A 14,875-nucleotide genomic window follows, 5' to 3' on the forward strand; every position below is an offset into this window, starting at 1 on the left:
GCACTGATTTATAACATGCACTGATTTGCATCATAATGGTGTTTAGAGTGAGTTTCAGCTCAGTGTTAATGTGGCCCTATCACTTGTATACAGAATGATTGGGAAGCAAGACACATCTGAAGGATGAAACCTAGACTCAGTTGCTCTGCTGTATCAAGTCTGTCAAATTGAATTTGCCTCTTTTCCTCCTCAACCCTTTTTGGCTAGGAATTACAAAACGTATGAACAGCAATAAATGTTTGATTCACTATGTCTTTTTACAAAGTATTTTGTGTGCATGTATGTATTCTTATGGGCATGTGCCACAACATGTGTACAGGTCAGAGGACAACTTGAGAGAGTCGTTTTCTCTTTGCACACTAAACCGTGGAGTTGATGTCGGATTGTTGGACTTTACCTGATGATTGTCTCTCCAGCCCTGGGGTTTGTCACTGATTAGTTTTCATTCAAATCCTGCCATAGGGTTGCTGTCTCCTTTCAGTGTGAGTCTCCAGAGGTGGAGGCAAAAGAGCTGGGAGCAGTGGGGGAGGAAGCAGGAGAGGGGCAAGTTTGAGACCAACTTGTGCTACATAGACAGACTCTCTGTCTTGAAGGAAAAAAGGGAGAGAGAAGGGAGTTCAGTATTTCATATCTCAACCTTTGATTGGTTTTGCACAATATTGACCTTCAGCTGTGAACACACTTGGTTTGACATTAGAGTGTCGTGCTGTTGTGCACATGTAGCTTCAGGTGTGGTGGTGAAGTGAGCTCTGACCCCTGATAATAAGCGGCTAGGTAAATATTACACAGATTCAGAATTGTATCTGTGCTGGCTTGGTTTGCATGTGAGCTCCTGCTCTGTCTACTGCTGGGTACTAGTTCTCATCTGACTCTGTGCATCTGATAAAGTTCATCCCCAGACTGTCTTACATGGAATTGCTGACCCATGTAAATATGCTAAGCCATATGAAGTAAGTCGCCTGTCTATTGAAATCATCTGCATTTAGCCCTAATTCTAAAACCAACAATGAAAGGCTATGGACTTGGACAGATTCAGCCACTGGAAGGGAATTGCATCAAAGTACTACTGGATAAGCTTAGTGGCCACACAGTATTCAGACATATGGGGGTTGGGGGGGTGGGGCGTATACAAAGCAAGACCATTGGCAGACTCAGAGCAAAGGAGTCGTGTATTTAACTTAAAATAGTAACATTTAAGTTTCTGATTTTTTGGGTTTTGAATTATGTTGGTCTGGCTGTCTGGAATTCACCATGTTATACTAGGCCAACTTTGAATACAGGTACACTTGCCTCTGTCTCCCAAATGCTAGAATTTAAGGGCATGTGCTACTTGGCTAGGCCAAAACTTCAGAACAGTAACAATTCTGGCTGTTCATTATTTTTGTTTTAGTGTGTAATGCTTAGGATCAGTACCAGGACTTTGTACATTCTAGGAAAATGCTATACCTCTTGCCTAGTTCTTAGCCATTTTTTTGTGAAACCCATCCTTGCCTCAAACTCCTGATGATATTTCTGCCTCAAACAACAGAGTGCTAGAAAGAGTAGTGTACATGACTGTCATGCCTAGCTGTCACATTTCTTTTTTGTGAGTAGTGGTTTGTTTTAAGGATTTTTATTTTAAATGTATTAGTGTTTTATCTGCATGTATATATGTGTGTTCCATGTGCATTTGTGCCTACGGAGGCCAGAAGACATCTGGTCTCCTAACTGGAGGAATAGATGGTTGTGAGCTGCCATGTGGGTACTGACCATAGCACCCAAGTTGGTCTACTGGAAGAGCAACCAGTGCTCTTCCCCACTGAGCCCTCTCTCAGCATGTTGTTTTTAATACTTTCTTCAGTCAGTAAATCTTGTTAATGACAATGATCAGTAAGGGTTCCTTCAAAATGAAAATCTCATAAATTGTGATATCTGTCTGAGTGCTTCTTGGTCTCACCTGTTTTTGATGGTGGGGGCAGGGTGTCATGGTAACAGGAATGGACTACTCTGGCTTTGGGAATATTTCCTAATGACTCTTCATGCACATGGGAAGGATCTTTTGAGCTGCATGGGATAAGAGAGTTGGTTGAAGGTTTTCTGTGATGTTGAGTATTGAGTAATTCTGCTGTTAACGGTCAACTTCCTTGGGAGTTGCATATTTTTTGATGTATATGGTCTCCAATCTATAAATTGTGTTGAAACTGAAAACCGTTTTATTTATTTATTTATTTATTTATTTATTTATTTTTTTATTTATTTTTTTAGCGAAACCTTGAAAGTCACTTGTTGGCTCCTGCTGAGATTCCAGGCCAGCCTGTCCCTAAAAACATCCTACAGGTATGTTACAGTCTTATACTGATCCCTCAGAGTAACCTGTGTGAGACAATCAGAGATATACTGTTGCTACCTAAGATCATCTGTTACGTTGCTAATCCCATGGCTTTAAATGTTTGTTTTGCCAGTTTGTTGTTTCTTTGGAACTTGATTACTATCTGTATCTGTAGCCCTAACTTAAAGCAAATGTTAGTAGCTAAACACTTGGGAAATGTCTTCTATGTGAGATCCCAGATCCTCAGTGCTGCATGGAAGAGGCATTGTCTGGCTTCAAAAAGTGAATTTATATTCCAAAGCTTCTAACTAGAAGGAAGAAGAAGTAGGTTTGTTCACAGGGATCTGGCATTTCTGCCTATAGGAACTTCTGGGTCAACCGGTTCAGAGACCTGCTTCTTCCAATCTTCTCAGTGGCCTTATGGGGAGCTTGGAGCCTACTGCATCTTTACTGAGCCAAAGAGCACCCTCTCCTCCAATGTCACAGGTGTTTCGAACTCAAGCCGCCTCAGCAGACTACCTTCATCCAAGGATACCATCACCCATTGGTAACTAGTGCTTTAGCAGTTCTGGGATGGAGCCTAGAGCCTCATCCCTACCAGTTAAGCACTCCACCACTGATGTGGGTTCCCAACTCAGTAGCTGCTCGTACGCATGCCTGCTTTCCACCTGGGTCTATGCAGGTCATACTCGTTCCCTAGAGTTAGGTCTTTGTCAAGGGCATGCTAAAGAATTTTAAAGAAAATGTATAAAGGTGTTAAGCTGATTTCTGTAGAAAGTGTAGTCAAAGTGGAAGATAGTTTATTTTCTCCTTAAAGTCAACATGTTCATAGTAAACTTCTTTGTATAGCTCTGTAGATTTCTTAGAGAAATCAGCTGAAAATGGTTAATTTGGATTCTTAGGTCTTCAATAAAGAACTTTAGGAAGCCAGGATGATGATGGTACACTTCTGTAATCTCAGCACTTGAAATGGTGAAGCACAAGGATCTCAAATTTTTTTTTTTTTTTTTTTTGGTTCTTTTTTTTTTTTTTTTTTTTTTTTTTTTTTTTTCGAAGGGGACCATCCCCTGGGCCTATATAAATCCCACTAAAATCCCAACCCCAGGATCTCAAATTTTAAAGGCCATCCTGGGCTATATAATGAGTTTGGGGCTATATGAAGGAGCCAGTCACAAGTAGTGGCTCTCTGGCAAGCACTTGAAGTTGGTAAAGAGGGAGCAGTGAAGTCCTGTAGTTGTGTCAGAATGTGCCTGGAAGAAGCAATTCCAGGGCTTGGTGTTTCTACCATGGAAACACTAGAGGCAGCTGTCCTTGCCTTTGCTGGTCATATGCCTTAATATGTGTCCACAGTTATGTAGAGTTGTGAGGAAAGAGTCTGATCCTCAGAGCACTGGACTTTGCTTTAGTACCAACTGGTTTGTCAAGCACAGCCAGTTTGCCAAATAGACACGTTCTTAGCTCTCAGAAAAGGACAAATGTAACAACGTGCGTGAAGGTTACACCAGCAGGGAAAGCCATTAAGAGCTCTGCTTAAGGCCCACATACACACTGTGGGAGGAGAGGGAGAAGAGTACATATTATCAGGCCAACAAAGCATCGCTTCCTGTTAGGCCAGGGCCAACATGTTGGTCGGGTGCTTATGCTGTCCTGGGCTCTAATGCTTGACATCTATTGATTCTGAAACTTTCCTGGCAGGTTTCCCATCAGGACCCCAGCAACTACTTGGAGATCCATTCCAAGGCATGCGCAAGCCCATGAGTCCTGTCACAGCCCAGGTCAGCTGAGCTCTTTCTCTTTGCCTTTTCACTCTTGCTCTTGCTTGGGTACAGAGTTGAATTGCAACAGTAACGTACATGGGTTGTTCCACAGTGGCTATAGTTCAAACCCATACAGAGGAAAAAATTGCTGAGTGATGAGTATTATTTAAATTAAATTTTTTTCTTTGGATTTACTTACTTTATGTATTTGAGTGTTTTGCTTCCGTTTATGTATGTGCTCATTGACAGAGTTCTCAGGAAAGCATTGGATCCCCTGGAAATGGGTTATGGATAGTGAACTGCCTGCCATGTGGGTCTGGGGATTGACCGTAGATTCTCTGCAATAGCAGTAAACGCTCTTAACCACTGAGCTGTCTCTCATCCCATATTTAAGTTTTAAAAATATTGTTCAGTGGACACCAGCATAACTTATTAGTTATTTGCAATACTGAGTTTTCTCAGCTACTATTTAAGATATATGTTTATGGACGAGTTGAACCTCCTTGATCTTTTACCGATTGTCTGTCCTCTACTACTTCTGTTGATCAGATGAGCCAGCTAGAACTGCAGCAAGCTGCTTTAGAGGGGCTGACCCTGCCACATGACCTTACAGTACAGACCGCACCCTTCTACCAGCCTGGTTTTAGCAAACCTCAAGTGGACAGAACCAGAGATGGGCTCAGAAACAGGTAAATTACTAATCCTACTTATGCAGATTTGGTACTGATTTATAAATACAGTCTTCCTGAGACTGGTAAATCATATATATCATGAATTACATATCATGAATATAATTTACGTATGCTGATCCCATGTGAGATAGGAATTCCATCCCACCACAGATGCTGTTGATAGAGGAAATGCGGGTGAAATCTCCAGGGTCCTCCAGGTCCCCTTTGTCACTGTTACTTTTTACCTCCCTCAGGTGACCACTGTCTGACCTTTACAAATGATCACTAATTTCATTTTTTATTCTATATAACGTTTTGTGTTCTTAATTTGTAAATGACTTTTGCGTTCCAGTTGGCTAGTCAGGAGATACTATCTCATAATTGCACCTTACAATTTATTACAAATAAATACATTTTTTTTTTAATTTACAGTGTTTCTACCAGCTAATTTTTTTTCAGTGCTGGGGATTGAATTTATGGCCTTGGACATACTAGACAAGTACTCTATTATACATCATACCCACTAGCCCTTGTTTCTGAGTTTTTTTGGTTTGATTTTGGTTTTGGTTTTTTCTTTTAAGTCAGAATTTCTCTGTTTATCTTGACTGTCCTGGAACTCACTCTGTAGACCAGGCTGTGTTCGAACTCCTTTGTCTTCTGAGTGCTGGGGTTAAAGGTGTGTGCCACCACTGCCTAGCTTTGCTTTCTTTTCTCTTTTCAGATTACCTTAGCTTACTTTGTATTTTGTTTTTTGGGGTTTTTGTTTGTTTGTTTGTTTGTTTTAATTTGTTTTGTTTTTGGGACGGGGTGGGGTCTCGCTGTTACATCATTGGCTGAACTGAAGTTCCTGGCAATCTTTCTGTGTCTGTTTCTAGAGTGATGGCATTGAGAGTAGGTGCCATTATGTCCAGCCCTTGGTCTTTTGAATCAGGGCCTCCGTATGCCTGGCCTTGAACTGTGTGGCACAGGGTCCTCAGTCTCTTGGCTTTCCCTCTTGTGTGCTGGGATTATGGGTTTGCTCATCACAGTCTGCTTAGTCATCTAAGTGAGATGGTGAAGCCAAACCTGACGTGACTTCCTCTTGTCACAGATTGTGTGTACTAACTTAGAGTCAGTCTCCATGGAGGATTGTTACATCAGTTTGGTGGTAGAGCTAATGGATCCAGTCTTTCTTTTTACTATTTGTATGTGTTCCCACATGTGTATATCTTGTGAGCTTATATGTATGTACCGTGTGTGCAGGATCAAAATGAGACCAGACCACAAGGGGAAACTGGCACTGGAGTTACACATAATCATGAGCCACCATGTGGGTAGTGGGAGCTGAACCCAGGTCCTCTGGGAAGAGCCCTAAGCCCTGTAACCACTGAGCCATCTCTGTAGCCCGGCTTGTTGTTGCTGTTGTGTTTTTTTTTGTTTTTTTTTGTTTTGTTTTGGTTTTTGGTTTGGTTTTTTTTTTTTTTTTTTTTTTTTCCTTTTTCTTTTTTTTTTTTTTTTGGAGCTGGGGACCGAACCCAGGGCCTTGGGCTTGCTAGGCAAGCGCTTTTAATCTGTTAGGCTTCCTTTTGCTTTAAAGCACTTAGCAAACTGGAAAATGTAACACGCCACATATTGAAATTAAAAATTTTTGTTTTTTGTTTTTTTGGTCTGTTTCCCTTTTGCCCTGCAGCCCTAAGAGTCTGACGCCCTTGAGATTAGAGTTGTCATCTGTTCTGTTCAGGTCTGTCTCCTGCACGGGCATTTTTCCTAACACAAAAATGCTGTTTACAAAAAGGAGTAAATGATAATTGTGTGAAACGTCCAGGTTTGGAGATTTTTCGCATATACACATAGAATGCATTGCTGTGTGCTCAGACTCATCTCAGAGTAGCATGGAGTTTCTTGATACTGATTGGAAAGCTTACAGTTAGGATCCCAGCGTTACCTGTGTTTCAGAGGATTCTGCTCATTGACTGTAGATGGTGAATAAGCTTTTTTTTCCCCCGTTTCTATGTCAACTCTCTTCTAGGATAGGCTGGGGATAGATATCCCAGCACTTGGGAGGCAGAGTGGAAGATGTCTGAGTTCAAGGCCAACCTGGTCTACATAGTGAGTTTCAGGGTAGTCAGTACTGTGTAAAGAGACCCTACCTTTAAAAAGAACAAAACCTCATTTGGTAGGGCATGATGAATGTCACTGGGTTGTGAAATAACTCATGCTTCCAGTTCTCAGTTTGATTTGAATTAGTGTCTCAGACAAGAGCATCGGCTGCATTGTAGGCACTGTGAACTGCTGCTTTCACCTATCTGGAGTATTGCAGTCCCTGGAGTGAAGGCTGTTAGCCAGCCCACTAATGCTGTTCATGACTAAACTGTGTACCGGCCTGGATGCCCTAGATGCCCAGTGCTCTCTGCCTAAACCTTTGTTTCTTCTCCTTAGCTTTTTTTTTTTTAAAGGGAGGTGTCAGGTTTTTTTCCTTGTTGTCCTGAAACTGGCTATGAAGGCCAGTTGAGCTCGAACTCAAAGATCCACCTGGCTCTGCCTGCTGGGATTAAAGGCAAAGTACCACCACTACCAGGCTGCTCCTTAGCTTTGTACTGGTCTCGCCTAGCTTCCTTCTTTCTTCCTCATTTTCTAGTCCTTCTTTCCTTCTGCTTTATTTTCCCACTATACCTTGTTGGTATCTTACACCTATATCCCTTGGTTTGCCTCAGGCTATTGACTGCTCCCACTACACAGAGCTTTGCTCTTCCCTCAGAATTTAGCATGCACTTTTTCATATTTTGAATGTTTGAGAAGTTAAATTGGATAAGTGAAGGTATATACTAAGTTCCTAGACTGGTCTTGAATTAGATGGTTTTAAGACTTGGCATTACATAGTTTGGAGTGACTGGCATTGTTAATTGTTTACAGGCAACAGCGAATGACAAAGTCACCAGCACCCATGCACCGAGGAAATTCCTCTTCCCCAGCTCCCGCTGCCTCCATCACGAGTATGGTCAGTGACGTTTAATTAATTGCTTGGCTTCAAGATTCTTCATCTGGTTATCTGTGTTGCACCAGTGTGTTAACTATATATCTCTGAATGCCTTCTAGAGGAATACTGACCTCTCGTAGCTGTCTGTTTACTACATCTTTCCCTAACCCACTATTCTAGTAAAGAAAGTATGCTCTAGCAGATAGGTGAACTTATGCCACAGTACAACTCAGCTTAAAAAATAGCTGGGCCTGGCTCGGTGGCACGCACCTTGAAAGGCAGAGGCAAATAGAATTTAAGGCCAGTGTGGGCCTCATGTGAGGGTCTAGTGTGACCCTCCAAAAATAAAACCAAACCAAAAATAAAATAGCTGTTATGGGAAAGTAGAAGGACAAATATGAGGCAGGAAATGAGAGGAGTGACTGTTCACATGGCGGACTCCAGTGGTGGGTCTGTAAATTGTTCTCCTTTGGGTTTGTTTTATCTGTGATGATAAGTCTAGCTTTACCAGTGGGTTGGGTTTTTTGTTTTTTTTTGTTTTTTTTTTCAACCCGATACAGATGACTTATCCAATCAAAGCTGATAGGCAAAGGGGAAGAACAATTGTTCTGTGCTTCAGGACTCACTCCATAGGGGACTCTGCACTAAATACCTTGCTTTAGACAAACTCTGGAAGGAATTTTATTCATGAGTTAGGTCCTGTCTCTTCCTTTATAAAGTTCACTATAAAATTATGTAACATCATTATAAAATAAGCAAGAACAAAGAACCCTTAAGTAAGTCCTGGTAAGGTGACAAAACCTGTAAGACAATTGAATTTTCCTATATGTAATTTTAAAAGAAAAATACGAAGAACAAGGATTCTGAGGTTGTCTCTGGAACATTGCTTCCCCATTTATTTCCAGCCATGCTCTTCCCGCTTACTAGCCCTATTTCAGGATTGAGAAACATGGGAACATACACAGGCCCATTTTACAGGGTGGCAAACATGTGTTTGAAGCTCCTCAAGCAATGACTACTTTCCCCTTGGTGTTCTCTTCTAGTAGCTATAGACCAAAACATTAGCGTTGCCTGTGCCAATCAATGTAAGGCAAAATGGGGACTCTTCACCATGTTGACCATGACCAGACTAAGGGCAAGTGCTTCCAAGCATGTGTAAGACCCTAGATTTAATCCCCAGTGTCCAAAAAAGTGAAAAATAAAACACTGGCTTATTAGTATTAGGGAAAAGACACTTGAGTATGCTGATGTCTGCCTCCTCTTCTTTGCAGCTTTCTCCTTCCTTCACCCCTACCTCAGTGATCCGCAAGATGTATGAAAGCAGAGAGAAAAGCAAGGAGGAAATAGCACCCGGAACAGTGGTTCCTGGTGATGGTAAAGAGGATGCTCAGAAGGCCAGCGAAGGTACTGCTGCTCACCTTGTCAGAGCATAGGCATGCATGACTGCACTGTGAGGGAGAGGAGGTGATAGGCTCAGTCAGACTTGCTCACTTGACACTGGCCAGCTGGGGTAAAGATGTGCTTTGGCTTATGATTCTTAGTCTTCCACATTGAATGACAAATTCATTTAGCATACTGATATAGCTCAGTTCTTTGTTTAATACACGTGTTTTTCCTGTGAGTATGTCTGCACCATGTGCATCCAGTGTCAAGAAGGCATTAGAACCTCTAGAATTGGAGCTAGAGGTGGTTGTGAGCCACATGTGGGTGCTGGGAATAGGTCCTCTTCAACAGTCTCTGGGTAGATGGATGCAGGTTTGTCGTTCAGTTGTTGTTTCGGTTACAGGTTTTACTTGCAACAGGATCTCACTGTGTAGATGTGGCTAACCTCAAATTGACAGAGATCTTCTTGTCTCTGCCTCCCACGTCCTGGGATTAAAGGCACCACAACTACACACCTGGTACTTGTGCTTTTTGTTTTGAAACACTAGTCAGGAGGGTTTGGGTTGTATCAGAAGTCTCTGTGCACTGGGAATGCAGCTCAACTAAGCAGTGGAATACTTGCCTTGCTGTGTACAAGGCCACGGGTTCATGTTTACTTCCCAAGAAAGGAAACAACTACAAAAGAATTCCAACAAAGAATTTGAAGACCTTGTCATCCTTGGGCTGGAGGGATAGCTCAGGGCCATGTTTGCTCTTCCAGAGGATCTGGCTTCAATTCCCAGCACCCACATGATAGGTTACCACCTATGAATCTGTGACTTCAGCCCTAGGTTACCTAGCACCCTTCCCTGGCCCCTATGAGCACTGACCTCATAGGCATGCAAACATACATGCAGGCAAAACACCATCCACATACATAAAATAGGAAATCAAGGTAAGCAAAATTTTGGCATTTAGTCCTAGCTCAAGGCCTAACTACTCTGTGACCATAACTCAGCTCCTGGGGTTTTAGAGAGTCGTAGGTTATGCGTCTGTCTGCATGACTTTCCACAAAAGCATCTAGCCTGATTAAGAGGAAACAAGAATTGTCAGATTTTTAAAAAGATTTGCTGGGCTGTTGGGAATTGAAATTGATAAAGGATATCAATACCAACATTCTGTGAATGAATCCTTACAGAGAACCTGCTGTCATCCAATTCCATATCCAATTCTGATCAAGACTCTTCTCCTACGGCAAATCCTAAACTTTCAACATTACAGCGGTCTTCATGCTCCACCCCACTGTCCCAGACCAACCGTTATACCAAAGAACAAGATTATCGCCCTAAAGCAGCTGGGAGGAAAACACCTACCTTGGCATCCCCAGTCCCAGGAACACCTTTTCTCCGCCCTGCCCACCAAGTTCCCCTCGTCCCTCATGTTCCTATTGTTCGCCCTGCACATCAGCTTCACCCAGGATTAGTCCAGAGGTTGATAGCCCAAGGGGTGCATCCACAGCATCTTCCAGGTTTGCTCCAAGCTGGTGAGTTTCTGACTAGGTGTGGGCATTGGTTATTGGTCCTAGTATTAAATCTCCTACATTTTGCGTTGTATAAGGTATTCCAAAAAGGCATTACTAGAATAAGATTCTTCCACCTACTTAAGTAGTGGGCCCAATCCATTGTCATTCCCTTAGTGTGCAAAAAGATGGGAAATAAGACAGTGGGGGTACAGCCTTTAACCCCAGCACTCAGGAAGCAGAAGCAAGTAAATATGAGAATGGCCAGGGCTACACTGAGAAACCCTGGCTCAAAAAGCCAAACAAAAAAATGAGGAAACCTGGCTTTGTTCATTTAAAACTGTCTGTGTATGTATGCTCATGTATATATGCTTGTGTATATGCATATTTGCATACCTTGGCACACCCACCTCCTTAGAAGTTTCCAAATCAACAAAAATGTTTGAGAAAATTGTAATTTTTTTTTTTTTTTGTTCTTTTTTTCGGAGCTGGGGACTGAACCCAGGGCCTTGTGCTTCTACCACTGAGCTAAATCCCCAACCCCAAGAAAATTGTAAATTTTTAGGAACATTAACATAACTCAGAAACTCAGAAGTTTCTTCTTTCTCCCCATCAGGTGTGCTTCCTCCTGGGATAGACATGGCTCCTTTACAGGGACTATCTGGCCCACTCCTAGGTCAACCCTTGTACCCTTTGGTCTCTGCTGCTAGTCACCCTCTCCTAAACCCTCGTCCTGGGACCCCTCTGCATTTGGCAGTGATGCAGCAGCAGCTACAGCGCTCAGGTAAGGTTTAGAAAAAGGCCAGTGTGGCTGACCACACTGCAAGTTTCTGGGATAAATACTACTGCAAGGACAGTGGGAGCCAGGCAGGCATGCTCTGGCTTTGTACTTCACCTCTTAAAAGGCTGAGACTCTGCTGAAAGCCTTGGTGGGCTTTCCTATGTCATCTGGCATTCTACACTTTAGGAAGCTTCTGGTTAAATCCTGATAAACTTCCCACCCCCAAAAGTAACAAACCATTCAAGTAGATCAGAAAATACTGTAAATAGAGCAGGTCTTGGGAGTGAGAATCCAAGGGCCTTCTTTGTAGACATGTGAGGTTCTATGGGTGAGTGGGTGAGGTGTAGATGAAGGCCTAGTGTAGATCTATGCACTGACACTCTTCTCTCCATAGTTCTGCATCCTCCAGGCTCTAGTTCCCAGGCAGCAGCTATCAACGTTCAGACTCCTCCGAATGTACCCAGCCGGTCAGGCCTGCCCCATATGCACTCCCAGCTGGAGCATCGCACCAGCCAAAGGAGCAGCTCCCCCGTGGGCCTTGCCAAGTGGTTTGGCTCAGATGTGCTACAGCAGCCTCTGCCCTCCATGCCCACCAAAGTCATCAGTGTAGATGAACTGGAATATAGACAGTGAACAGGGCAGGCTGGCCCACCCATACCTGGACCTGCGGTGGCATCCTGGCCATGACTTTCATTCCCCATCTTTGTAATGGGCTTTTTACATTGGAGCACGCTGTGTGAGAATGTTAAGGGGATCCACATACCTACCATGATCTACATTATGACAAAAGGCTGTTAAATAATCGAATGGAGCCTACATGGTTCAAATACAAGGGACACAAGATTGTCAGTCCTGGAAGTCTTTCTTTTATAAAATATGTGAATGAAGTGTTGGTGTCTTCTAGAGGTGACACCTAAGGGTTCTGAGAAAATAAAATGTATAGACCCTTATGTACAGAACTGTGTATAAACTTTTGTACATACAAATAGGATAGCTTTTTTGAACTTATACATACAGCTGTACATAAAGTAACTATCAGTTAGGCCTGTGTCAACTGTTTGGATTTTTTTCACTTGTATATTTGGGACTTTTTCTTTGGTTTATTAAAAGTTGCATATGCCACGCGTGTGAACCATAAAACTGGTACTGTGATTATTTCCTCAATGAACTAAAAGACAGTTTACTTCCTTTCTTTCATGTTTTAATTTCACCTTAGAAATTCTAGAATTTTCTCCTGCACATAAAGTTCTGATAGCATCAGTTTAAGCTGGACTAACCCTGAAAGTAGCTGTGGCAAATAACAAGGAATCAATATTATAATCTTTACAAAACCAAACTGACCTTTAGGGAAGTCATATATGGTAATTTCTCTGAAACTTACTGGCATAGTTAATCCAGCCTATATTAAGTCTTTATCTTGCCTCTGCTGTATTAGTTCCTCTCAAAATTTTTACTTATGGGCTGAAGAGATGGCTCAGTGGTTAAGAGCACTGACTGCTCTTCCAGAGGTCCTGAGTTCAAATCCCAGAAAGCACATGGTGGCTTATAATCATCTGTAATGGGGTCTGATGCCCTCTTCTGGTGTGTCTGAAGACAGCCACAGTGGACTCACATAAAAATAAATCTTTAAAAATTGTTTTTTTACTTAGAACTCGAGGTCCAGTACTATGTAAATTGTATGTAAAGCATTCTGAAAGATAGTACACTGATTGCAGGTTTTCCAGTCCTTTTGTTATATTTACTCTCAGGTTCATTATTAATTAGCCCAATCATTGGATTAATTGTGGATTTGGGGCCATAAATGCTATTTTAATTCCAATGTAGAGATTAAAATAGTCCATTCTCCATTCTGTTGGGCTTTCTCTGTAGGGCTCCCAAGTCTTGACGATACTGATTATAATCCTTCAGCTGCCCAGTCTGCTTGCTCTGCACTGGGACACTTTTCAACAGAACCTGGCCGTGAGTCAGGGCAGTCTGGGACTTCCAAGCTCATTATATGCCGCCATGCTCTCAGTGACTCCTCGGTTTCTAGAGGAATCTGGAAAAAGCAGTTCCACAGCTTATCCTGTGTGTCCTGCTGAGCCAACAGTGGTAGTAAGGTATGGGTAGAATTTGTCAAATTATTTCAGGCTGAAGCTGGTGGAACAGATAAGACAAAGGCAAACACTAATTGGCCAGATGAAACACAGAGGGAACAGAATATTAAATGTGTGTACAAGGGCTGGAGAGATGGCTCAGCGGTTAAGAGAACTGGCTGCTCTTCCAGAGGTCCTGAGTTCGGTTTTCTCATGACCATCTATAAAGGGGTACGATTCTCTTGTCTGGCAGGGTGTACTTGCAGAGCATTCCTAAACATAAATGAAATGTAAAAAACGTGTACAAAAGCTAACTGAAAAGGTGGAAGGAACTCGAGTATTCAAGATAAGCCCTATATATAGTGAGGTTCAAGGCAAGCTTTGTCTACCTGAAACTTAGTCTCAAAAATGAATGCTTAGTCTTCCAGGGGATCAGAACCTTACAGAAAAAGCAGAAATGCCTAGGGCAATTTCCTGGTGCCTCACACATGGAACCCAATTACTCAATAAATTTAACAGAATAACCTAGAGCAAGGCATTCCTGTGTCAGAGAGGGCAAGGGCTCTTTGGAGCAACGTTGCAGTCATCAGGTATGTACTGCATAAGTTTAGAAGCATTTGGGGCTAGAAAAATGTGAGAAACAAAGCTTTAAGAAAAGTTAAAAATTAAAATAAATAAATAAATAAAAAGCAGCAGCTCTGCCTGTTCTAGAGGACTCAAGTTTCATTTCAAGCACCCAATGGCTCACATCAGTCATTAACTCTAGTTCCAGGGCATCTGACACCCTTTTCTGGCCTCTGCAGTGATCCAAGCCCACATGTGGTATGTAGATATATATAATCAAAACACACACATATTTAAAAAATAAAAACTAACATTAAAAGAGGGCAAGTGAGCTGTCCCAAAGGAAGCTGAAGAACCAGGAGTCCTTGGGAAGATAGTAGAAATTAGAAGTGGGAATAGTATTCAGGGACCAGGTCTTGCCATGTTTATAGGCTAGGCTAGTCAGTGATAGACACTAGCCCTCTTTGCGACATAATTTATAGGACTAAACACACTTCCCTTTCTCAGCAATTTTTTTTTTTTTGGAGCTGGGGACCACTGAGCTAAATCCCCAACCCCCTTTCTCAGCAATTTAATGAGACGTAGACCCTGTCTTGAGCAAATACTCTGTATGATATTCAGCTCAAGGCTCTGCGGACATTTTGTTTTTTGAAGGAAGCTAGCTGACCAAAAATGCCAACGAGCTGTAGTGAACAGAGTAGATGAAAAAATCTGGCTTATTTTAAATTAAAAAAAAAAAAAAAAATCTGGCTTATTGAATGATCTAATGAAAGCCATGGGAGCACCATGACTTCTGTGAAAATGCCTTTTCAACCACTGAGCTTGTGTTAGCATCCTAACTAACGAGTGGTGCAGAATAGTGGGTCTGCTTAGCTATACTAA

The 14,875-nt window shown here is 42.2% G+C and overlaps 1 protein-coding gene across 1 annotated transcript in view; it reads left to right on the plus strand.

Annotated features, from left to right (window-relative positions):
* The window catches only part of Eif4enif1 (eukaryotic translation initiation factor 4E nuclear import factor 1), a 39,916-nt gene extending 27,422 nt beyond the window's left edge, over nucleotides 1-12,494 (plus strand). Inside the window, exons 11-19 of the mRNA XM_032916114.1 lie at nucleotides 2,245-2,316; nucleotides 2,672-2,855; nucleotides 4,004-4,083; nucleotides 4,615-4,754; nucleotides 7,629-7,713; nucleotides 8,964-9,096; nucleotides 10,253-10,597; nucleotides 11,190-11,357; nucleotides 11,749-12,494. Coding sequence (XP_032772005.1) covers nucleotides 2,245-2,316; nucleotides 2,672-2,855; nucleotides 4,004-4,083; nucleotides 4,615-4,754; nucleotides 7,629-7,713; nucleotides 8,964-9,096; nucleotides 10,253-10,597; nucleotides 11,190-11,357; nucleotides 11,749-11,987 — 1,446 coding nt within the window. The 3' untranslated portion in view covers nucleotides 11,988-12,494. The remainder of the gene's footprint in view (nucleotides 1-2,244; nucleotides 2,317-2,671; nucleotides 2,856-4,003; nucleotides 4,084-4,614; nucleotides 4,755-7,628; nucleotides 7,714-8,963; nucleotides 9,097-10,252; nucleotides 10,598-11,189; nucleotides 11,358-11,748) is intronic.
* Nucleotides 12,495-14,875: the final 2,381 nt, after the last annotated feature.

Source organism: Rattus rattus, chromosome 11, assembly GCF_011064425.1.
Source record: "Rattus rattus isolate New Zealand chromosome 11, Rrattus_CSIRO_v1, whole genome shotgun sequence".
NCBI classification, from domain to species: domain Eukaryota; kingdom Metazoa; phylum Chordata; class Mammalia; order Rodentia; family Muridae; genus Rattus; species Rattus rattus.